Here is a 25227-nt window from a genome sequence, read left to right on the forward strand (position 1 = left end):
CAGGTAGGACGCAATCCAAGCGTGGGCCGCGCCGGAGATGCCCAACTCGGAGAGGGTGGAGAGGAGGATCTGATGGTTCACAGTATCGAAGGCAGCCGATAGGTCTAGAAGGATGAGAGCAGAGGAGAGAGAGTTAGCTTTAGCAGTGCGGAGCGCCTCCGTGATACAGAGAAGAGCAGTCTCAGTTGAATGACTAGTCTTGAAACCTGACTGATTTGGATCAAGAAGGTCATTCTGGGAGAGATAGCGGGAGAGCTGGCCAAGGACGGCACGTTCAAGAGTTTTGGAGAGAAAAGAAAGAAGGGATACTGGTCTGTAGTTGTTGACATCGGAGGGATCGAGTGTAGGTTTTTTCAGAAGGGGTGCAACTCTCGCTCTCTTGAACACGGAAGGGACGTAGCCAGCGGTCAGGGATGAGTTGATGAGCGAGGTGAGGTAAGGGAGAAGGTCTCCGGAAATGGTCTGGAGAAGAGAGGAGGGGATAGGGTCAAGCAGGCAGGTTGTTGGGCGGCCGGCCGTCACAAGACGCGAGATTTCATCTGGAGAGAGAGGGGAGAAAGAGGTCAGAGCACAGGGTAGGGCAGTGTGAGCAGAACCAGCGGTGTCGTTTGACTTAGCAAACGAGGATCGGATGTCGTCGACCTTCTTTTCAAAATGGTTGACGAAGTCATCTGCAGAGGGGAGGAGGGGGAGGAGGATTCAGGAGGGAGGAGAAGGTGGCAACGAGCTTCCTAGGGTTAGAGGCAGATGCTTGGAATTTAGAGTGGTAGAAAGTGGCTTTAGCAGCAGAGACAGAGGAGGAAAATGTAGAGAGGAGGGAGTGAAAGGATGCCAGGTCCGCAGGGAGGCGAGTTTTCCTCCATTTCCGCTCGGCTGCCCGGAGCCCTGTTCTGTGAGCTCGCAATGAGTCGTCGAGCCACGGAGCGGGAGGGGAGGACCGAGCCGGCCTGGAGGATAGGGGACATAGAGAGTCAAAGGATGCAGAAAGGGAGGAGAGGAGGGTTGAGGAGGCAGAATCAGGAGATAGGTTGGAGAAGGTTTGAGCAGAGGGAAGAGATGATAGGATGGAAGAGGAGAGAGTAGCGGGGGAGAGAGAGCGAAGGTTGGGACGGCGCGATACCATCCGAGTAGGGGCAGTGTGGGAAGTGTTGGATGAGAGCGAGAGGGAAAAGGATACAAGGTAGTGGTCGGAGACTTGGAGGGGAGTTGCAATGAGGTTAGTGGAAGAACAGCATCTAGTAAAGATGAGGTCGAGCGTATTGCCTGCCTTGTGAATAGGGGGGGAAGGTGAGAGGGTGAGGTCAAAAGAGGAGAGGAGTGGAAAGAAGGAGGCAGAGAGGAATGAGTCAAAGGTAGACGTGGGGAGGTTAAAGTCACCCAGAACTGTGAGAGGTGAGCCGTCCTCAGGAAAGGAGCTTATCAAGGCATCAAGCTCATTGATGAACTCTCCGAGGGAACCTGGAGGGCGATAAATGATAAGGATGTTAAGCTTGAAAGGGCTGGTAACTGTGACAGCATGGAATTCAAAGGAGGCGATAGACAGATGGGTAAGGGGAGAAAGAGAGAATGACCACTTGGGAGAGATGAGGATCCCAGTGCCACCACCCCGCTGACCAGAAGCTCTCGGGGTGTGCGAGAACACGTAGGCGGACGAAGACAGAGCAGTGGGAGTAGCAGTGTTATCTGTGGTGATCCATGTTTCCGTCAGTGCCAAGAAGTCGAGGGACTGGAGGGAGGCATAGGCTGAGATGAACTCTGCCTTGTTGGCCGCAGATCGGCAGTTCCAGAGGCTACCGGAGACCTGGAACTCCACGTGGGTCGTGCGCGCTGGGACCACCAGATTAGGGTGGCCGCGGCCACGCGGTGTGGAGCGTTTGTATGGTCTGTGCAGAGAGGAGAGAACAGGGATAGACAGACACATAGTTGACAGGCTACAGAAGAGGCTGCACGGCAGTCAATTGTTTGGTCCTTAAATTAAACTGGTATACTTTTTTATTGATCATGATTTTCTTTAACCAATTCCGGTCTTTATTGCAAGGCCAACAGACAAGTTCCTTACTTTCTCTCACTTCCACTTGCCTCTTCCATTTTTGCAGTTATGCTGCAATTAGCTGGTTGTAATTTGGATAGAGCATACATTTGCATGTATTTTTGTAAACTGCATGTTTGACATAATTCCACCAGTCCTATTTATGATATGATTTACAAAGATTATACCCTTTTTATATATATTTTTTTCTCTAACATTTTTTTAAAATGATCAATTAGTATATTTATATTTTTAAATGATCTAGATCCTCTATGAGGCTGTGGAGGGATCCAAGTTGTGGATTTAAAAGAAAGCATGAATCATCAGCATACAAAGACACCTTTTGTTTTTAAGCCCTGGATTTCTATCCCCTTGATATTATTGTTGGATCGGATTTTAATAGCTAGCATTTCGATGGCCATAATAAATAGATATGCCGATAGTGGACAACCTTGTTTTACTCCTCTTGACAGTTTAATACTTTGTGACAAATTATTTACTATTTTACACCTAGGGTTATTTTACATAACTTTAACCCATTGTATAAGAGATTCTCCATTATAAAATATATAAATTGCAGTCGTACTTTATCAAAAGGCTTTTCAAAGTCAGCTGTGAATACCAGGCCTGGTTTCACAGATTTTTTTGTGTTCTAGGGATATTCTTTGTCAGTGGCAGCCAAGACCTGTAACTTTTTTTTGTAAAAAAAAATTCTCCCCAATTTCGTGGTATCCAATTGTTAGTAGTTACTATCTTGTCTCATCGCTACAACCCCCGTACAGCTCGGGAGAGATGAAGGTCGAAAGCCATGCGTCCTCCGAAACACAACCCAACCAAGCTGCACTGCTTCTTAGCACAGCGCTCATCCAACCCGGAAGCCAGCCGCACCAATGTGTCGGAGGAAACACCGTGCACCTGGCGACCTGGTTAAGGTGTACTGGGCCCGGCCCATCACAGGAGTCGCTAGTGTGCGATGAGACAAGGATATCCCTACCGGCCAAACCCTCCCTAAACCGGACAACACTAGGCCAATTGTGCGTCGCCCCAAGACCTGTAACTTAACAGTTTTTGTACAATCCAAGAGCCAATAGATATATTTATCAGAACAGTGTTTCGCTTTGGTTGAAGTATACCGTGACCCCTGCTGTCATATGCTCAATGTAATATGCTATTTCTCACTTTCCTGATACTAACATACCATGATAAACATATTCTGAATGTAGCCTTTAAACCTACCATACCTATCAACTATCAGACATCTCCTCCCTGATAGGCCTATTTAAATTATGCCACTATACATGTCAAATGAAAATAACATCCATGTATTTAAGCTACCTAATGAGACTGTATCCATACAATACATATATTGTTTATCTTTTATTCCTACGTCAATGGAAATTGAAAAGGATGTCTCAAATGTCACCCACGCAGCTTGTCTAATGAATTTCTCACATGGTTAATAAGGATGTGGTTTCCGTTTCTCCTTGGTTTCACCTTGGGAAGGTTAATTACAGGGACTAACATGATACCGTGAAGAAATTAATCATAAATCATTACCTGCCAGCCAAGAGGGGGGGTTGGGGCCAATGTTGGCTAATCTATAAAGCGCAATAGCAGGCTATGCATATTTTACAGGAAAATGGAGATGTGAGTGTTCGGCCTGTAAATATATCTCCTGTTGCGTTCCTGTCCCATGTTGGTGGGGGTGGCCATTTAGGGAACGCACTAATGTCATTAGCAGACAGCGAAACTAGATTTTTCTATTTCTGTTGGTGCAGTTGAGGCCTTGGTTCTGGTTTCAGACATTAATTTAATTTCACTGTGTTTGGATGACAGGAGGTCAGATTGATAGATAAAATGTTGCCAGTCTTCCTGAAGGATGGAGATACAGTCAGTCAAGCTACAACCCTCTTTATTAAAAGTCTTGCTGAAACAAAAACAAACAGCAGTGCTAAGTGGTCCACTTGTCTGAAAGATCCTGGCCAAATTCTGCCCAAAAGCATTTTCATATTGCATTTGAATATTGGCCTGGATATCCCTTCATACAATTCTGCTATAGGGCTAGATTTCACTCCACATCTCAAAGTTTAGTGGGGAACGTTATCCAACACAAGGATCAATTCAAATAAAAGCCAGTCATAGCATTTGATGTGCTTGAAAAAGGTAGAACCCACAATATTTGGACATGAATTTGGACATGAATTCGGTCATGGATTAAGAAAGTGAAGAGGTTTCAGTTTTTGCAAAGCAACATAATCATAAAGTATATTCTTCAAATATCAAGTAGTAAGAAAACAAGTACCACTGATCATATCATTCAGGTGGACAGCATAGTAAGAAATGTGACGTGTCATCCTGCAGCATCCAGCATCCAAATCCAAGCATTATCCAATAATATATATTATTCAGATATATAATATATTATTATATTAATATATTATTATCCCTCCATCAGAGGGAGACATTTCCCTTTTTCAGATCCAACAACTAAATCAGTTACCCTGCCCTGAAATCCAAGGCAATAAGGAACATGATAACGGTGTAGATAACACTGCAAAATAAAGTGTTAGAACATCCTTTAAAAAAAAATCTGATCCTTAATGCTTGAGCGATGTTTACACAAAGGAACAACATCATCGTGAAACCAGAATTCAGTAGTGAGGGCTGACTGTGGCCCGAGACTGGCCATGGTGGGTGAACCATATGCTGGCTACTCAATTGGTTTATATCAGTCAAAGTTCGATTTATTTCCAGGATGGAAGCCAACAGAAAAGTAAGCAGTTTATATCAAAGCTAATTAATTGAATGCATCAAGCACACTTCGGAGCAAATAGGTTTCTTTGTCCAGTGATACCATGACAGTTTTCTACTGGAGTGACTCGGGACCCCTAAATGCTACACTGTGATGATCAAAAACCCAGAGAAATTCAATGTTAGCCACAGTCACTCCAGCAGATGTGCTCACTGCTTTGACCTCTCATAACCACGACAAGGATTATGACTGCAAACGCAGAGATGCAATATGGACATATTGATTCCAGCTCAAAGGCATAGCTAGGACTTACGGCCAGAAGGTCTGACTTTTAGAAAACAACACTTTGGTCTCATAACCCCCAGAAACTGGTGGGTGCTATACATTTGTGTTGGATGGGGTGAGTTACCCCATGTAAATGCACAGAACTAAACACCATAAAAAATACACCATAAATGTAAAGCATTATGCATTATCAATTAGATTTTTTTTTCTCTAATTTTCATCCATTCCTTAAAGGTTTTTAAGAACACTACAATCGCACTATCATTATGGTAAACTTTTTCTTTATATTGACTTCATAACCATGACATGCTATGGGTATGAATGAATTGGTTCTCTTGTCTCCTCCTTTAATCGAAGCCTAGACAAAGACAATAATCCATTGAAGGACATAAACAAAAAACTGTAAACATGTCTGCATGCTCAGATCACCAGTGAGAGATAAGAAAGATGCTTAGGATTGGACCAGTCTGACATACAGACAGACTGGGGACGTCCAGGACAAAGACAGAAACTCAATTATCTAACGACGCACATCGCCAGAGAGATTTACCATCTATGAGCTCATTTGCTAAACTAGAGAAAGAGCCCCAGCCCCAACAGTTCTCTGTTTACTAATCTGCCTGAGGAGTGAGGACAAAACTGAACAGGAGGCAAGCACAGGGAGGCTTGGGGGGGGCATCTATCTACCACCCAGAGCTCCACGTTGAAAATTCTCCACAAACTCTGTTTCTGTTAGCCTCTACAATAGAAGCAGACCAGGGTTCAAACAGTATTTTAAGTATTTGCTTGAGCCTACCTGGAATTCCAGATTGGAGGGGTTGGCAGTTTTTAGACTATTCTACTGGTTCCATTGCGCTATGCAAGCTCAATGAAGCACAGCTAAAGTATTTGAAAGATTTAAAATACTATTTGAATCCAGGTCTGAAGATATGTGGGTCTAGCAGGGGTCTTGAGGCTGGGCAATACGTTTGTTGTATGACTGCGACAAGAGCAAAGCCCATGCCCTTTCTACCAAGGTCAACATTAATTCATAAATCTGTACCCGAGAAATGACCCATTGGAAAGTCAAGCATCTGGCAGCGTACCAATCAATAGCAATACTAATCAAAATGCTCATTGCTTTAACTAATGAGCTACAGAAAAGCTTAGCATTGCATGTGTAACAGATGTCCCACGAAGACAAGAAGACAGATCTCGGCACCAGATGTGGGATCGTACTTCGTAACTGTCATGTTTTGTCATTTATTATCTTGTCTTGTCCCTGTGCTTCCCATTCTATTCGTTTCCCTCTGCTGGTCTTATTAGGTTCTTTCCCTCTTTCTATCCCTCTCTCTCCCCCTCCCTCTCTCACTCTCTCGCTCTCTCTTCTCTCTATCGTTCCGTTCCTGCTCCCAGCTGTTCCTATTCCCCTAATCAATCATTTAGTCTTCCCACACCTGTTCCCGATCCTTTCCCCTGATTAGAGTCCCTATTTCTTCCTTTGTGTTCCGTTCCTGTCCTGTCGGTTCCTTGTCTAGAATTCACCGTGCTGTGTTTGTGTATCGCCCTGTCGTGTCGTGTTTTCCTCAGATGCTGCGTGGTGAGCAGGTGTCTGAGTCTGTCTGGTTCAAGTGCCTTCCCGAGGCAACCTGCTGTTCACCTGCTGTTCAAGATCGAGTCTCCAGTTTGTCCTCGTCATTTCGAGTGAAAGTTGTGTTTTTTGTTTGTATTTTCTTTACTGGATTAAAGACTCTGTTTTCGCCAAGTCGCTTTTGGGTCATCTTTCACCTGCATGACAGAAGGAACCGACCAAGGAATGGACCCAGCGACTTCAGACGCTCGTTACACTGCCGTCGAGATCCAAGGAGCCATGCTCGGCAGACACGAGCAGGAATTGTCTGCTGCTCGCCATGCCGTGGAGAACCTGGCCGCTCAGGTTTCCGACCTCTCTGGACAGTTCCAGAGTCTACGTCTCGTGCCACCTGTTACTTCCTGGCCTGCCGAGCCTCCAGAACCTAGGGTTAATAACCCACCTTGCTACTCCGGGCAGCCCACTGAGTGCCGCTCCTTTCTCACGCAGTGTGAGATTGTGTTCTCTCTCCAACCCAACACATACTCTAGAGAGAGAGCTCGGGTTGCTTACGTCATTTCACTCCTTACTGGCCGGGCTCGAGAATGGGGCACAGCTATCTGGGAGGCAAGGGCTGATTGCTCTAACAAGTTCCAGAACTTTAAAGAGGAGATGATTCGGGTTTTTGACCGTTCAGTTTTTGGTAGGGAGGCTTCTAGGGCCCTGGCTTCCTTATGCCAAGGTGAACGGTCCATAACGGATTATTCTATTGAGTTTCGCACTCTTGCTGCCTCTAGTGAGTGGAACGAGCCGGCGCTGCTCGCTCGTTTTCTGGAGGGACTCCACGCAGTGGTTAAGGATGAGATTCTCTCCCGGGAGGTTCCTTCAGATGTGGACTCTTTGATTGCTCTCGCCATCCGCATAGAACGACGGGTAGATCTTCGTCACCGGGCTCGTGGAAGAGAGCTCGCATCAACGGTGTTTCCCTGCTCCGCATCGCACCCATCTCCCTCCTCTGGCTCAGAGACTGAGCCCATGCAGCTGGGAGGGATTCGCATCTCGACTAAGGAGAGGGAACGGAGGATCACCAACCGCCTGTGCCTCTATTGCGGAGTTGCTGGACATTTTGTTAATTCATGTCCAGTAAAAGCCAGAGCTCATCTGTAAGCGGAGGGCTACAGGTGAGCGCAACTACTCAAGTCTCTCCATCAAAATCCTGTACTACTTTGTCGGTCCATCTACGCTGGACCGGTTCGGGTGCTACATGTAGTGCCTTGATAGACTCTGGGGCTGAGGGTTGTTTCATGGACGAAGCATGGGTTCGGAAACATGACATTCCTTTCAGAGAGTTAGAGAAGCCTACGCCCATGTTCGCCTTAGATGGTAGTCATCTTCCCAGTATCAGATTTGAGACACTACCTTTAACCCTCACAGTATCTGGTAACCACAGTGAGACTATTTCTTTTTTGATTTTCCGTTCACCGTTTACACCTGTTGTTTTGGGTCATCCCTGGCTAGTATGTCATAATCCTTCTATTAATTGGTCTAGTAATTCTATCCTATCCTGGAACGTTTCTTGTCATGTGAAGTGTTTAATGTCTGCCATCCCTCCCGTTTCTTCTGTCCCTACTTCTCAGGAGGAACCTGGCGATTTGACAGGAGTGCCGGAGGAATATCATGATCTGCGCACGGTCTTCAGTCGGTCCCGAGCCAACTCCCTTCCTCCTCACCGGTCGTATGATTGTAGTATTGATCTCCTTCCGGGGACCACTCCTCCTCGGGGTAGACTATACTCTCTGTCGGCTCCCGAACGTAAGGCTCTCGAGGATTATTTGTCTGTGTCTCTTGACGCCGGTACCATAGTGCCTTCTTCCTCTCCGGCCGGGGCGGGGTTCTTTTTGTTAAGAAGAAGGACGGTACTCTGCGCCCCTGCGTGGATTATCGAGGGCTGAATGACATAACGGTTAAGAATCGTTATCCGCTTCCCCTTATGTCATCAGCCTTCGAGATTCTGCAGGGAGCCAGGTGCTTTACTAAGTTGGACCTTCGTAACGCTTACCATCTCGTGCGCATCAGAGAGGGGGACGAGTGGAAAACGGCGTTTAACACTCCGTTAGGGCATTTTGAGTACCGGGTTCTGCCGTTCGGTCTCGCCAATGCGCCAGCTGTTTTTCAGGCATTAGTTAATGATGTTCTGAGAGACATGCTGAACATCTTTGTTTTTGTCTATCTTGACGATATCCTGATTTTTTCTCCGTCACTCGAGATTCATGTTCAGCACGTTCGACGTGTCCTACAGCGCCTTTTAGAGAATTGTCTCTACGTAAAGGCTGAGAAGTGCTCTTTTCATGTCTCCTCCGTTACTTTTCTCGGTTCCGTTATTTCCGCTGAAGGCATTCAGATGGATTCCGCTAAGGTCCAAGCTGTCAGTGATTGGCCCGTTCCAAGGTCACGTGTCGAGTTGCAGCGCTTTTTAGGTTTCGCTAATTTCTATCGGCGTTTCATTCGTAATTTCGGTCAAGTTGCTGCCCCTCTCACAGCTCTTACTTCTGTCAAGACGTGTTTTAAGTGGTCCGGTTCCGCCCAGGGAGCTTTTGATCTTCTAAAAGAACGTTTTACGTCCGCTCCTATCCTCGTTACTCCTGACGTCACTAGACAATTCATTGTCGAGGTTGACGCTTCAGAGGTAGGCGTGGGAGCCATTCTATCCCAGCGCTTCCAGTCTGACGATAAGGTTCATCCTTGCGCTTATTTTTCTCATCGCCTGTCGCCATCTGAGCGCAACTATGATGTGGGTAACCGTGAACTGCTCGCCATCCGCTTAGCCCTAGGCGAATGGCGACAGTGGTTGGAGGGGGCGACCGTTCCTTTTGTCGTTTGGACAGACCATAAGAACCTTGAGTACATCCGTTCTGCCAAACGACTTAATGCCCGTCAAGCTCGTTGGGCGTTGTTTTTCGCTCGTTTCGAGTTTGTGATTTCTTACCGTCCGGGTAGCAAGAACACCAAGCCTGATGCCTTATCCCGTCTGTTTAGTTCTTCTGTGGCTTCTACTGATCCCGAGGGGATTCTTCCTTATGGGCGTGTTGTCGGGTTAACAGTCTGGGGAATTGAAAGACAGGTTAAGCAAGCACTCACGCACACTGCGTCGCCGCGCGCTTGTCCTAGTAACCTCCTTTTCGTTCCTGTTTCCACTCGTCTGGCTGTTCTTCAGTGGGCTCACTCTGCCAAGTTAGCTGGTCATCCCGGTGTTCGAGGCACTCTTGCGTCTATTCGCCAGCGCTTTTGGTGGCCGACTCAGGAGCGTGACACGCGCCGTTTCGTGGCTGCTTGTTCGGACTGCGCGCAGACTAAGTCGGGTAACTCTCCTCCTGCCGGTCGTCTCAGACCGCTCCCATTCCTTCTCGACCATGGTCTCACATCGCCCTAGACTTCATTACCGGTCTGCCTTTGTCTGCGGGGAAGACTGTGATTCTTACGGTTGTCGATAGGTTCTCTAAGGCGGCACATTTCATTCCCCTCGCTAAACTTCCTTCCGCTAAGGAGACGGCACAAATCATTATCGAGAATGTATTCAGAATTCATGGCCTCCCGTTAGACGCCGTTTCAGACAGAGGCCCGCAATTCACGTCACAGTTTTGGAGGGAGTTCTGTCGTTTGATTGGTGCGTCCGTCAGTCTCTCTTCCGGGTTTCATCCCCAGTCTAACGGTCAAGCAGAGAGGGCCAATCAGACGATTGGTCGCATACTACGCAGCCTTTCTTTCAGAAACCCTGCGTCTTGGGCAGAACAGCTCCCCTGGGCAGAATACGCTCACAATTCGCTTCCTTCGTCTGCTACCGGGTTATCTCCGTTTCAGAGTAGTCTGGGTTACCAGCCTCCTCTGTTCTCATCCCAGCTTGCCGAGTCCAGCGTTCCCTCCGCTCAAGCGTTTGTCCAACGTTGTGAGCGCACCTGGAGGAGGGTGAGGTCTGCACTTTGCCGTTACAGGGCACAGACTGTGAGAGCCGCCAATAAACGCAGGATTAAGAGTCCAAGGTATTGTTGCGGCCAGAGAGTGTGGCTTTCCACTCGCAACCTTCCTCTTACGACAGCTTCTCGTAAGTTGACTCCGCGGTTCATTGGTCCGTTCCGTGTCTCCCAGGTCGTCAATCCTGTCGCTGTGCGACTGCTTCTTCCGCGACATCTTCGTCGCGTCCATCCTGTCTTCCATGTCTCCTGTGTCAAGCCCTTTCTTCGCACCCCCGTTCGTCTTCCCTCCCCCTCCTGTCCTTGTCGAGAGCGCACCTATTTACAAGGTACATAAGATCATGGACATGCGTTCTCGGGACGGGGTCACCAATACTTAGTGGATTGGGAGGGTTACGGTCCTGAGGAGAGGAGTTGGGTTCCGTCTCGGGACGTGCTGGACCGTTCACTCATTGATGATTTCCTCCGTTGCCGCCAGGATTCCTCCTCGAGTGCGCCAGGAGGCGCTCGGTGAGTGGGGGGTACTGTCATGTTTTGTCATTTATTATCTTGTCTTGTCCCTGTGCTTCCCATTCTATTCGTTTCCCTCTGCTGGTCTTATTAGGTTCTTTCCCTCTTTCTATCCCTCTCTCTCCCCTCCCTCTCTCACTCTCTCGCTCTCTCTTCTCTCTATCGTTCCGTTCCTGCTCCCAGCTGTTCCTATTCCCCTAATCAATCATTTAGTCTTCCCACACCTGTTCCCGATCCTTTCCCCTGATTAGAGTCCCTATTTCTTCCTTTGTGTTCCGTTCCTGTCCTGTCGGTTCCTTGTCTAGAATTCACCGTGCTGTGTTTGTGTATCGCCCTGTCGTGTCGTGTTTTCCTCAGATGCTGCGTGGTGAGCAGGTGTCTGAGTCTGTCTGGTTCAAGTGCCTTCCCGAGGCAACCTGCTGTTCACCTGCTGTTCAAGATCGAGTCTCCAGTTTGTCCTCGTCATTTCGAGTGAAAGTTGTGTTTTTTGTTTGTATTTTCTTTACTGGATTAAAGACTCTGTTTTCGCCAAGTCGCTTTTGGGTCCTCTTTCACCTGCATGACAGTAACTATCTTATGTTGTGTTTTTAAAGAAAGGAATGCCCAGCCAGCGATCCCAGTTGATTGTTGTTTATTCTGACGACAGACACAAGAAAGCACATTAGAGGTACAGGACAAGTGGCACAGCGGTCTAAGGCACTGCATCTCAGTGCTAGAAGCATCACTACAGAAACCTGATTCGCCTCCAGGCTGTATTCCAACCAGCCATGATTTTGAGTCCCGTAGGGCGCCACATAATTGGCCCAGTGTTGTCCGGGTTAGGGTTTGGCTGGGGTAAATAAGAATTTGTTCTTAACGGACGTGCCTAGTTAAATAAAATAAAAACAGTACATTGATGGCTGTAGATTTGTGATTTGTCGTTTGCATAGAATTATCAGACTGAGCATTTTGTAGTTAAACATAACACTGACAAAAATGGTACAAAATACAATAAATATACTGTATGTACCTAACGATTGACAGAAGGAAGCACATTAGATGTGCAGGACAACAGTATGTTGATGGCTGTAGATTCATCATTAGCCTGTTTGAATGGAAATAACTAACCAAGTTAGGCAGTGGGCTCCTGAGTGGTGCAGCGGTCTAAGGCACTGCATCTCAGTACAAGAGGTGTCTCTACAGTACCTGGTTCAAATCCAGGCTGTATCACATCTGGCTGTGATTGGAAGTACCACAGGGCAGCGCACAATTGGCCCTGCGTGGTTTGGCTGGGGTAGGCTGTCATTGCAAATAAGAATTTGTACTTAACTCACTGCTTACACAATAGGAATATGGTGTGATATGGACAAAAGTTGGATTCAGATGTTAATTTGATAGCGAGGGACACATTTCACATTATGTCTGGTAAGTACAGTTCCTAGAGATTATAAATATGACGGGAAACCTTTTTTGGGGTGTTATAGTTTTTTTCTTTCCATCACAACCCACCAGAACGATGCACAACTCAGGGTGTCCAACCAATACACAGACTCCCGAATCGATGTTGTGTCCCAAAGCTAACAGGTACCGTACACATAGCCTACTATATATACACATCACATATACATACTGAACTCGTACACATTGTAAATATGAAAGTAGAAAATAGTATTTCAGAACGTGACCTACCGCTTGCATAGAAATATCAGACTGGCAAAAATTGACGTTCGCGATCTCCCCCTATCTGCAAGCATCACCAATGGCATAACATATGTAATTTCAACCAACCAATAGGAATACATAAGCATTGAATACATGTAGTTGCAAGTGGAAACATAATCAACCCATTTCCAACGACATAAAATAGGGCTCTTTGCCTTATACTATATACAATACACTGTATATTTTTGTCCTAACCAAAACTAAAACTGTGGAATCTGAAAGTCTGTTATAATAGAATCATATGGATCATAATCATCATGCTCACAGATCTGCTTGTGTATAACCCATCATTCCATGCAGAGTAAGCATAGAAATCAACAATGATAGAATATAAATCAAATTCAAAGTTCAAATGAATCTGTCATAAAGACTCTGAAAGCTGTCGTGATCACTCTGTTTCCAAATATAAAACAGCGATGAGAATAATTACTAAGGACTATGCAAGATCCAATTAAGTAAAAGTCTAAAAAAATCATGCAATAACTTAATTGATTAATGTTATAATTGATTATAATGGTTTTGGTTTGCATTGTCAAAATACATAATTGTTTCATCATACTGTGGAGTCCAGCTTGTGTACGGAAATAACCATTCATCAAAACAGTTTTAATTTCAGATGAAGTACAGTACTTATTTTTGGGTCCCCAAAAATGTCTGAGTGTAATTCAAAAGTAATGAACAATGATAATATTTTACTTAATATGATTTGAGACAGCAATGCCACTGAACATTTTAAAAAACACAAATAAGCTAAATCTCACTATGAAGCAACATACTAGTGATAAGGATAGGCCTCCCTCAAACTGAGAAACAATTCAAGAACCATAACAATGTAAAGTGATCATTTCATACACATGAGAATGAGCATGACACAGACACAGTGATGTTTTTGCTTCCATGAGTGTTTTGGGTTCAAGTTACTGCATATTGGATTGAATTTGAGACCGAATTTGTTTTGTCCATGGAGCTAATTCATTCATTAATTAATATTCATCCATTACAAGCAGTATAACCACATCATGAGGCAGTACTGGACAGTAAGCACGGATACATGATTTCTGTAGACCAAATATGCAAAAATGCCATTGTGTTCTGGAACTGCTTTCTGTGGCCTCTCTCTGTGATGGCTTTGCAATTTAATAAGAAATTGAGTTAGTAAGGGGTAAGGGGATATTTTACTATTTTAGCCAATTTCTTTGCTTGACGCACATAGATAAACTACATGCAGGTAGATTAACTTGTATCGTAATATAATAACCAATTATCCTCATAACGTAGCCCAATTAGCCTCAAAGATTACAAGAACCGAAATGCAATGTTCCATGTTCATAAGTCATCAATAAATCTAATATAACGTCTCCTTAGGGATTAGCTAGCCTCGCTGCAACTACAAATTCAGTTGAAGGATTCCTCTGGGAATGACTAGGACATTAGAAGGTAAACAGAGGACACATCATGCAGCAGAACATCTATTGTAATGTCTTCATTATCATCAGGCCACTTACGTGAAATGTCCAGATACAGTATCACCACCGTGGCTGTTGAAAAGCCAGTTTCAAAAATCTACTGTTATGCTATTATGCTGTTTTTACATATAATAACCTTATGTTACAGTAACCTCCAGGTTTGTTCCTTCTGTGGAGTTTTTCCAGGCCAATGTGCCTCTGCTTCTGCTTGCTCTTTGGGGTCTAGGCCGGGTTACTGTATAAGCACTTTGTGACAACAGCTGACGAAAAATAGGGCTTTATAAATACATTTTATTGACCGAGTACGAAAAAAGTATGAAAATGTATTTACTCACTACTGTAAGTCGTTCTGGATAAGAGTGTCTGCTGTATGACTAAAAAAATAAAAATAAAAATGTTTTATTGATTATTGATTGTTTTATTGATTGTTTTATTGAGATCTGCATAGTAGCCTCCACATTGTCTGTTTCAACATCATAAGCAATGACTGCTCTGCCTCCGCTTGGCATTTTCTCACAATTTACCACCTCTCAAGATTCATGCTTGCTTGGTCACAGCAACAGCAACTTCCTTATCGATGGGTCACTGATTTTGACAACCAGGCTATTAAATACCTGTTAATATGTAATATTAAGTGGTATGTTGTATTTTAAAATAACAGTCAGTTGAAATTCTATGGGGCAATTATATTGCTAAATATTTACAAGTCAAAATATATGTCAATGTGTTCCATACTATTGTTTAAAAAATGCCTTACATGCAGGCTTGCCTTGCATATTCAATCGAGTTGGCATGCTATCTATGTCATTTATGTAATCATAATTCCCCTGAACATAAAGAGAAGATCCATAATTTCATCAAACAAATACAAAATCTTATTAGTCCAAAGGGTCAAAATGCCACTGCCAAAGACATCGCAGCGCTGAGCCACTCCTACAACCATCTCTAACCTGGCTTGTCAAAGAGATGGTGAGAAAGAGGCTTAACACGAACCCAGCTGTAGTCTTTGTGGTGTTCATTGTTGTAAATGATTGGTTAAACACAGCACGCATCACCGACCAGAGGAAAATAACTTGTCAAGACCCATGTGAAAAAAAAGACCACTAAATGCCCCGAGGACACAATTTCAATCAATGTCTTCTTGTCCTTCAACCAAAGCAAATTAGATTGTGCCCGTGCAATGGGTTGGAAATGTGAGCCGTAACTCTCTGAAGGATCAGAGACAGTGCCAGAGCAGGGAAAGGTAGTTGTAGCAGTAGACTACCTTAAACATACATAGACACTGGGCTTGGTCTCTCATAATGTAGACATATGGCAATATACCAATTAAGTATGATCCAATGAGTACCTCTGTCTTTGAGAGAGAAGCACATTTAAATCGTTATGGTGTTTTTTGGGTGACCAATTGTATGACTTTACCCATGACAAAAACAGTTCACTTACACAATATTATTACAGTAAATATGATGAGGATGATCACATCTTAAAGCTGAAGTCTATAGAAAAACAAAGGCTGCGGTTCCGAAAGTAATACCATTTTTTAAACAAGCGCCATTCTCCATTCATCATTGAAAGTCACCGGAGTAGCCTGTTTTCTGGGCAGCCGAACAAGTAGAGCGGAGACTGTGCTTAAAGTAGAAAATCCTGCACATGTGCAGAAGCTTCAGATTTTCTGCTATCGGGAAGAGACTTCCAGAGAATTCGGAAAAACACCGCCACCCCTTAACAATGATGTATACTTATAAACAATTCCTATGGCCAAACCAAAAATGTCAATAGAACATCACATTTAGGTCATCTCTAAATTGTGTGTTGCCGCCATGTGCAAATATGATGAAATAACAGTGTTAACACTGAGATTGAGGACAGTGTATCAACTCCTATGACACATGCGACCTACTGCCTATGGGCAAAGTCGTTACTGACCCAAGAGTAGAGCACAGCTGAGCTTTCGTCTCAAACTCGTTTGTTGATGTGGCGAACTGACATTGAACGTTTTGTGTTTTTCTCCTAGTGTACGTACAGAACTGTAGATTTTCACCAAAGAAAAATACACATAAACCAAGCTATGCCTGGAATAAAAAGAAAGAAATGGGGTAACACTCCAGCAAATAACTTCATGTTTTTCCAATTATACTAAAAGAAAACAGCAAGAGTGAAACATTTAGAACATTTATGTCTGCATAAGGAACCCAAGACACAAGCGTAACTAAATCATATAATGTAATAAGGGCCTAAATCAAATAGTGTCATGTATCAAATTAGATTTATTGGTCTGGTCCTTCTCAAAAGTGGTGGATGCTGATGAAAATACTGGCGCTAATGCAAGGAGGAGAGGCTGGTTAAGCAGCTGCTAACAAAATGTCCTGTGGGAGGTGGAGGGGGCTGATCACTACCACTTGGGTTAGGGTTACAAGGGTCAGAGGTCATCCCAGGGCGACAAAAAGGGTTATACCTTCAGAACAGCAGATCCACAGATCGATGCTTTTCTACCTTAGTTGTCCATGCTGCTGTTGTGTTCATGCATTGCTTTCACATGTGCTCACATGTGACTGGATCCTGGACTTCCGGATGGTCAGACCACAGGCTGTGAGGATTGGCAACAAAACCTACTCCACACTGGCTCTTAACACAGGGCCTCCCCCGGGGTATGTCCTCAGCGCTCTGCTGTACTCCCTGTTCACCCACGGCAGCGTGGCTTTGCACTACACCAGCTCCATCATCAAGTTGGAGCAACAACCTCTCCCGCAACGTCAGCAAAACAAATGAGTTGATTGTTGACTTCAGGAAGCAGACGAGGGAACATGCCTCGATCCACATCAATGGGACTTCAGTTGAGAGAGTCAGCAGTTTAAGTTCCTTGGGTCCACATCACTGAGGACTTGACATGGACCAACAACACCACCACTCTTTTCATGAGGGCGCAACAGTGTCTCTACTATCTAAGGCAGCTGAAGAAATTTGGCATGCCACCCAAGTTCCTCTCCAAATACTACCGCTGCACCATCGAGAGCATCCTGACTGGTTGCATCACGGCCTGGTATGGGAATTGCACTGTCCACAAACGCAAGACCCACCAGCGGGTGGTGAAGTACATCACTGGGACCGTGCTCCCACCCATCCAGGACATCTCTACTCAAAACGGTGCCTGAGGAAGACCCGCAGCATCATCAAGGATCCCACACACCCCAGCCACGAGCTGTTCACTCCCTTACCGTCAGACAGACGATGTTGTCCTGTGTGGCTCAGTTGGTAGAGCATGGCACTTGCAATGCTAGTGTTGTGGGTTTGAATCCCATGGGCAACTAGTACAAACACAATATTAAAATGTATGCACTCACTACTGTAAGCCACTCTCTATAAGAGCATCTGTAAATTACAAAAATGTTAAGGTCTGATACCAACAGTGTCAGTTGTTAAGCAACTTTGCCATAACAAATACTTATTGCCTTTTAATTAATTTGTAGAAATGTTGAAGAACATAATTCCAATTTGACATTTTGGGGTATTGTGTGTAGGCCAGAGACAAACACATATAAATGTGATCCATTTTAAATTCAGGCTGTAACATAACTGTCAGGACCCGGTTACGAACCCGGGTCTCCAGAGTGAGAAACAGTCACTTAACCAACTGAGCCACGAATAGTCGGCAGAACCCAGAAGATGAGGCAGACACAGCAGTACTTGAGACGGTGTTTTTAATGAAGTAAAAAATGAAGTTCAGGAAAACATGTAACTCCACAACCTCAAAAGGAATTCCACAAGAACAAAGGTAATCCTCCAAGACAAAAAGGTAAATCCACAAGGTGGAAGATATAGCACAAAAAGCCTCAAAAGATACTGAAAAACAAACAAACAAGAACAATAAAAAACAGAATTCCACAAGCGAGTCCACCGGGATCAACAAGAGTTCACAGAGTACTAGGGCTGGGTGCTAACATACAAACACAGAGCAAAGAACTGAGGAAAACAAAGGGTTTAAATACAATCAGGGGAAACGAGGCACAGGTGCAAATAATAATGGGGATCAAGGGAAAACAAAAGGTCAAAAGGCACAATGGGGGCATCTAGTGACCAAAAACCGGAACAACCCTGGCCAAATCCTGACAATAACAATATGTGGCAAAAGTCAAAGGGTGTGAAAACGTTCTGAAGGCACAGCATAAATTCATGCTACACACACATCACAACCGCTGCTACCAGACTCTTATTCTGATTTCTAAATACTGCACAATTGCCCCCAATCCACCTTTCCCGAAAACATGTGTAAAAATATATATATATATATATATATATATATATATATATATATATATATATATATATATAGAGAGAGAGAGAGAGAGAGAGAGAGAGAGAGAGAGAGAAAGAGAGAGAGAGAGAGAGAGAGAGAGAGAGAGAGAGAGAGAGAGAGAGAGAGAGAGAGAGAGAGAGAGACCAACCCACCCACCCACCCACCCTTTGGTCATAACAGGCTACCTTCAGTTCCCAGAGAATTGTTGTCAAATTATCCTCCTGAGACACTTTACATAATTGTTTGGGGTGAAAGTAAAACATGTTATAAAAGAAATATAAAAAATACATATTGATCTTTTATTGTAAGTGCAAAATTGTCCTCTGTAGTGGTCATTCGGACGTTAATAGGAAAACAATTACATTACAGTCAATGAGTACAGTAAGACATTTCTTGATAAGTTCTTATTTGATGTAAAACAATATATATATTATTCACTTCCTAGAAACCATATGAATATTAAACTCACAAAAATTATAATTAACAATTACACACACTTCTTTTCAAATTACCCGAAAATTTGCATTCATTTGTAATAACCAGGAAGATAAAGTTGTCAAGGTCACACCCCCACATGTGATATCATTGAAAAGCCCAGAATGTCCTCTCAAAGGGACAACATGATTTAATACACTAGCTTGCATGAACTCAGAGATATGGACCACGAGAGAGGACAAAAATTAATATCTGGGTCTCAGAACGATATGGAAAGGGTTTGGCAATTCTCCAGATCACTTTGCACTTCCTGGCTTTCATTAAAGATGAAGCTCCAACATTCTCAATTTTGCTGATCTTGGTAACTTGAACTTGAAAACATTTGAAATTATATCTGGGTATATCATATTTCCCATAGTATAGGAGCTGGTTGTTCAGGAAATACAGTACATTTTTTCATTGAGAAGAATAACACATTTAATAGGCTTTCTGGTAGCTAAGTGTACACAAGAGAGAGAACACAGTAATGCTAGCAAACATGGTGTCACGCCCTGACCATAGAGAGCCCTTGGTTCTCTATGGTGTAGTAGGTCAGGGCGTGACTAGGGGGTGATCTAGTATATCTATTTCTATGTTGGTGCTAATATGGTTCCCAATAATAGGCAGCTGTTTATCGTTGCCTCTGATTGCGGGTCATATTTAGGTAGCTATTTCCCCACCTGTGTTTTGTGGGATATTGATTGTTTGTTAGTGTGTTTGGGCGCGACGTCATCACGGTCTTTGTAAGTTTGGTTATTTTGTTTGTTAGTTTCACTTCAATAAATATGTGGAACTATACCCACGCTGCACCTTGGTCTGCTCATTTCAAAGACCGTGACAGAATATCCCACCAACAAAGGACCAAGCAGTGTGAAAATGAGGTAAGGGAGTTTTGGACTTGAGAGGACACGAGACCCTTCCTTGGCTGGAGTCGCCAAGGAGCATGGAAGGGCAGCGAAGACGCTGGGGACCATGGCCACGGAAACCCCAAGATTTTGTTGGGGGGGGGGGGACATGGAGCTGGCGGTCAAGCAGCGGAGAGTGCCAGAACCTGTTTGGGAGTCGGAGGAGGAATTTGATGAAAGATTCTGGAGAGAGGTGGTAGCGATGAGAATGCTGCAGCACAGGAGTGCTGAAGAGCATGACACCAGTCCGGTGCCATCTGCACCAGTTTCACACATCTGGTCTCCAGTGTGCCTTTCCAGTCCGGTACGTCCTGTGCCAGCTTCCCGCACTCGCCCTGAAGTGCGTGTCACCAGTCCAGTGCCACCTGTGCCGGCTCCACGCACAAGGTCTCCAGTGCGCCTCCCCAGTCCGATACGTCCTGTGCCAGCTCTCCTCACTCGCCCTGAAGAGCGTGTCACCATTCCGGTGCAACCTGTGCCGGCCCCACGCATCAAGCCTCCAGTGCACCTCCCCAATCCAATACATCCTGTGCCAGCTCTCCGCACTCGCCCACAGTGCGTGTCACCAGTCCGGTGCCGGCCCCACGCATCAGGCCTCCAGTGCTCCTCCCCAATCCGGTACGTCCTGTGCCTGCTCCTCGCACTCGTCCTGAAGTGCGTGTAACCAGTTCGGTGCCACCTGTATCGGCTCCACACACTAGTCCTCCAGTGCGCATCCACAGTCCGGAGCTTCCGGCGATGGTTCACGGTCTGGAGCTTCCGGCGACGGTTCACGGTCCGGAGCTTCCGGCGACGGTTCACGGTCTGGAGCCTCCGGCGACGGTTCACGGTCCAGCTCCAGGGCAGGAGCCTTCCTCTGCGCCGGTGCCCAGTCCAGGCACGGTTCACGGTCCAGCTCCAGGGCAGGAGCCTTCCTCTGCGCCGGTGCCCAGTCCAGGCACGGCGCCCGGTCCAGCTCCAGGGAGGGAGCCTTCCTCTGCGCCGGTGGCCAGTCCAGGCACGGCGTCCGGTCCAGCTCCAGGGAGGGAGCCTTCCTCTGCGCCGGTGGCCAGTCCAGGCACGGCGTCCGGTCCCGCTCCATGGCGGGAGCCTTCCTCTGCGCCGATGCCCAGTCCAGGCACGGAGTCCAGGCACGGCATTCAGCCCGGCGCGATGGACGGATCCGGGGTCTGGATGGGGGGCTACGACCTGCACTGGAGCCACCACCGACACAAATTCCCCCCCTGGAGCCACCACCGACTACCCTCCCCATTTGGTTTCAGGTTTTGTGGCCGGAGTCCGCACATTTACATTTACATTTAAGTCATTTAGCAGACGCTCTTATCCAGAGCGACTTACAAATTGCCTTTGCGGGGGGGTACTGTCACATCCAGACCATAGAGAGCCCTTGGTTCTCTATGGTGTAGTAGGTCAGGGCGTGACTAGGGGGTGATCTAGTACATCTATTTCTATGTTGGTGCTAATATGGTTCCCAATTAGAGGTAGCTGTTTATCATTGCCTCTGATTGGGGATCATATTTAGGTAGCTATTTCCCCACCTGGGTTTTGTGGGATATTGATTGTTTGTTAGTGTGTTTGGGCACTACGTCCTCACGGTCTTTGTAAGTTTTGTTATTTTGTTTGTTAGTTTCACTTCAATAAATATGTGGAACTATACTCACGCTGCGCCTTGGTCCGCTCATTTCCAAGATCGTGACACATGGAAATGAGTCAGTTGATCTGAATTATATATTATATGACCACAACCATGTCAGAACTGGGCTGCCTGATAAATCAAATAGTGTTGATCTTTCGGCAACCTGTACATTGACTGCTTTCCTAACGCACATGGAAATATACATATGAACAAAGAGAAATGTTTTTTTTTTCTGCCAGTGACTGAATAGAAATACTATTTTAACCTTCTTCAAACCACGTAACTTGTGTTAAAAAAATGTTTATTTCGAACAGGCTTCTCCTGCACACCTCCTGTGTGCACAAACTCTCCAACCAGCCACCATTTCAACACACTGATAGCCATTACAGCAGCACTGATCGCCAGTTTCCTTTGTTTGATTTAATAAGCTGAAAACATGCATGTAGATTAGCAGTAATTGGTTACTTGGGGCGGCCATATTGTCCAGGGTATCATTACAAAAATAAGAACATATTCTGTTTAATGTCAAACTATTAAACTCTTCAATGGCTCTTGATGTAAAGCTGCAATATGTAACTTTTTGGGTGACCTGATCAAATTCACATAGAAATGTGAGTTATAGCTCTGTCATTCTCATTGGAAGCATGTCTAAGAAGCGTTAGGTCGATTCTATGTCCACTATTTCTCTGCTTCCTGTTCCTAAGTTGAGTTTTTTCAGCTTTTATTTTCGTTTTTGTACAACAGCTTCAAACAGCTGAAAATACAATATTTTGGGTTATTGAAAAGATATTTCAGTGGTTTCGAAGGTACAATAGTTTTCTATACATTGCTTGTTTTGTCACAATCTAAAATTAAGCAAACTATTAGAAATGTAGCTAACAGGAAATGGCAGAGATTTCTACATATTGCACCTTTAAAGCAGAGTCCCTGTACAGATGCATTGATCAAAGTAAGTTATATAAATATATTCATTTTCAATTAAAGCTATTGTTATTGCTGTGGCTAGTTAATTGTTGAATTGTCTTTATTTCATTATGATCTGAAATAGTTGCTATCTTTATTTGAAAGAGAACTTTCTACCTGTATAAAATGTAATCTAATTTACAAGTTGGATAAAGGCCTATTTCAGGGGTTACATTACAAATAAATACAGTCAAACTCAGTCAAAATACATTGTAATTCCATCTCTCCACTGTTTGCCAAGTTACAATCATGCTCTCTTAAGGGCCTCACCTCACCTTATTGTTGTGACCACCAGAGAGAGGCATATCCTAGCCATTGACCAACCATACATTTGAAAGAAAAACCCCATCATGAAAAACATATATTTTGCTGCCCTGTCTTCAGTTTGGGGTTTAGGCATAATTTGCTATTAGAATGGTGGGATTCAGTTGTTTAACTGGCTATATTCTCTATTCGGAAAACAAACATGTACTGTTTACCCAGAGACGGGAGCACATGCCGCACACCTGCCGTCAGACCGGCACGGGCCTTTGTTCTGACAGCCTGGCAATGTCTAGAATCCAACCAATGCGCGCGTAGCATTGGATGGTGTTTTTAGCGCCTCTGTAATTAGGACTAGGGCCTACAAAATAACTGATAAATGACTCTCGAAATCTAGGTTAGGCCTACTCAACTTGATAAACAACACATTTCATTGGCCTAAAAATCGTGGGGACGTTGGTTCAAAACAATGGAGTCTATAGGGCCATTTCTGTTACAATCTGCACATTTTATGACACTCCAATCGGTCATATACGCCACTTATCGTTACTCCAGGCCCTCAAAACCATTTGGGCGTGGCTTATTGAGAGTTTACCTCACAGATATCCCCTGCGGACTGAAAACAACATAAAGGCAGAGTGGTAAATTACGTAAAGAGCGTTACTAGATGCCTACTGCTGCCACCATGAAAAATAACCAAACAACATTTACACAACTATGACAACTTAAAGTATTTAATTCATTATCGTACTCAACTCTCCAAAGGGAGATATCGTAGCACATGTATTAATTTCTCTCAAAAGTAAATTAAATAGAGCTAAAACTGGTTATCCTGTCTCATATTGCTGATATCCTACCGCCCCCTTCCATTTTATGTGCTCTAAATTATTAGAAATATATTTTTCATTCAAACAAAAGGCCTACTTCTACACAATGGTCTTCCTTTGAACTACCATTCCGTTTAGAGACCTGACCACACACTGCGATTTACAAAACCTTGAGCCATAGACTATAAATATAGTCTGGTTGGGGAGAGTGTTAGTACAGTTGGGCAATGGGATTGTGAATTGGATTATACTATTATGATATATAGCTGTATGCATTATACTCACAGAGACCATGTACCATGCCATGCATATCACGATCTAAAGGACAATGTATGTATACTGTATGCCAGCAGCATTTCTATAGCATCTTATAACAATTTACTGTTATAAATAGGCTACTTACTGACTGAATTCCATTCAAATCCCCAAACTAACCAAATTGAATATTCGTTTTAGTCCATAAATATGCTATCTGAATTTGCTTTGAGTATTAAGTCATAGGACCTCACAACTTTGTAATGTTTTAGGAACTAGCGTCCTGTATTTGAATTAGCAGAAAAAATATTTTGAATTTTGTGCACATTTAGTCGAATTGCCATTCGTCACATACATAGGACAAATATCATCTGGACCATTAACTCAACAAGATGCCATGAGAATTGATGCTGAGGAGAGGACAGACAATGATAGGCTACACCCCACCTAGAACAGGTTTGTTTGCGTCCCTATAGTTAAACTTTCCGCCTCAAAACGCGTTTACGCACGTTTACGCACGGTTATTCATAGAATACACCGCGACAATAACGTTTCGGTTGACTACGTACATTTCCATTTGATTTCATCTGGAAAAACAATAAATCCACCTATTCTGTAAAGTGAAACTCATTTTAGTAATAACAAAGGTGTAAACTACATGTTGCTACATGCAAACTAGGCTGTGTTACTCATTCAGATATGGTTATTTAGATTTCAACTTTATTTTCAGAAAACCATGAAATGCGATAGAGGCTAATTGAGGTTGACCCTTACCTTCACACAACAGCAGGAAGACCAGAACGATGTTTCCCAGAGAGAAACCACACGTTGGCCCCATAATCGCCAATCATAAGTGAAAGTTTCAGGATGAATAAGCAAAAATCACACGTAGAGACCTTATGGATAAACCAGATTAAATAATCAGTTTTCCCGCACGCAGCTCCTCCGGGCAAACAATGAAGTCCTCACTCACTGACCGCGTCCCTGTCCAATTGATAGGCTGGTCTCTGCAGCTTTTGCTGCTTGCCGGCTGTAGCAGGGGGAGGTTCAAATCAAGCTAATATGCTGCGATGTATTTTCTCGTCCAGCCAGAGCAGCATAAACCAATACCATCTCCGGCATAGGCGAAATTGCCACCGGGGTGGGGGGATATGTCTCCTCCCCAATATTCAGAAAAGGTCGACTGCCCCCCCCCAAAAAATATATATATCAGAATATCTATATATATATAAGTTATATATAAATGTTATATGTGCAGTACCAGTCAAAGGTTTGAACACACCTACTCATTCAAGGGTTTTTCTTTGTTTTTACTATTTTCTACAATGTGGAATAATAGTGAAGACATCAAA

The 25227-nt window shown here is 44.3% G+C and overlaps 1 protein-coding gene across 2 annotated transcripts in view; it reads right to left on the reverse strand.

Moving 5' to 3' along the window:
• LOC124038110 (proto-oncogene tyrosine-protein kinase receptor Ret-like) overlaps positions 1–24867 on the reverse strand; it is a 40450-nt gene extending 15583 nt beyond the window's left edge. For both annotated transcript variants that reach the window (XM_046353580.1, XM_046353581.1), the window contains exon 1: positions 24650–24867. In XM_046353580.1, the coding sequence (XP_046209536.1) occupies positions 24650–24713 (64 nt within the window). In that variant the 5' untranslated portion in view covers positions 24714–24867. The remainder of the gene's footprint in view (positions 1–24649) is intronic.
• Positions 24868–25227: the final 360 nt, after the last annotated feature.

The sequence above is a fragment of the Oncorhynchus gorbuscha genome, linkage group LG06 (assembly GCF_021184085.1).
Source record: "Oncorhynchus gorbuscha isolate QuinsamMale2020 ecotype Even-year linkage group LG06, OgorEven_v1.0, whole genome shotgun sequence".
Lineage (NCBI taxonomy): Eukaryota > Metazoa > Chordata > Actinopteri > Salmoniformes > Salmonidae > Oncorhynchus > Oncorhynchus gorbuscha.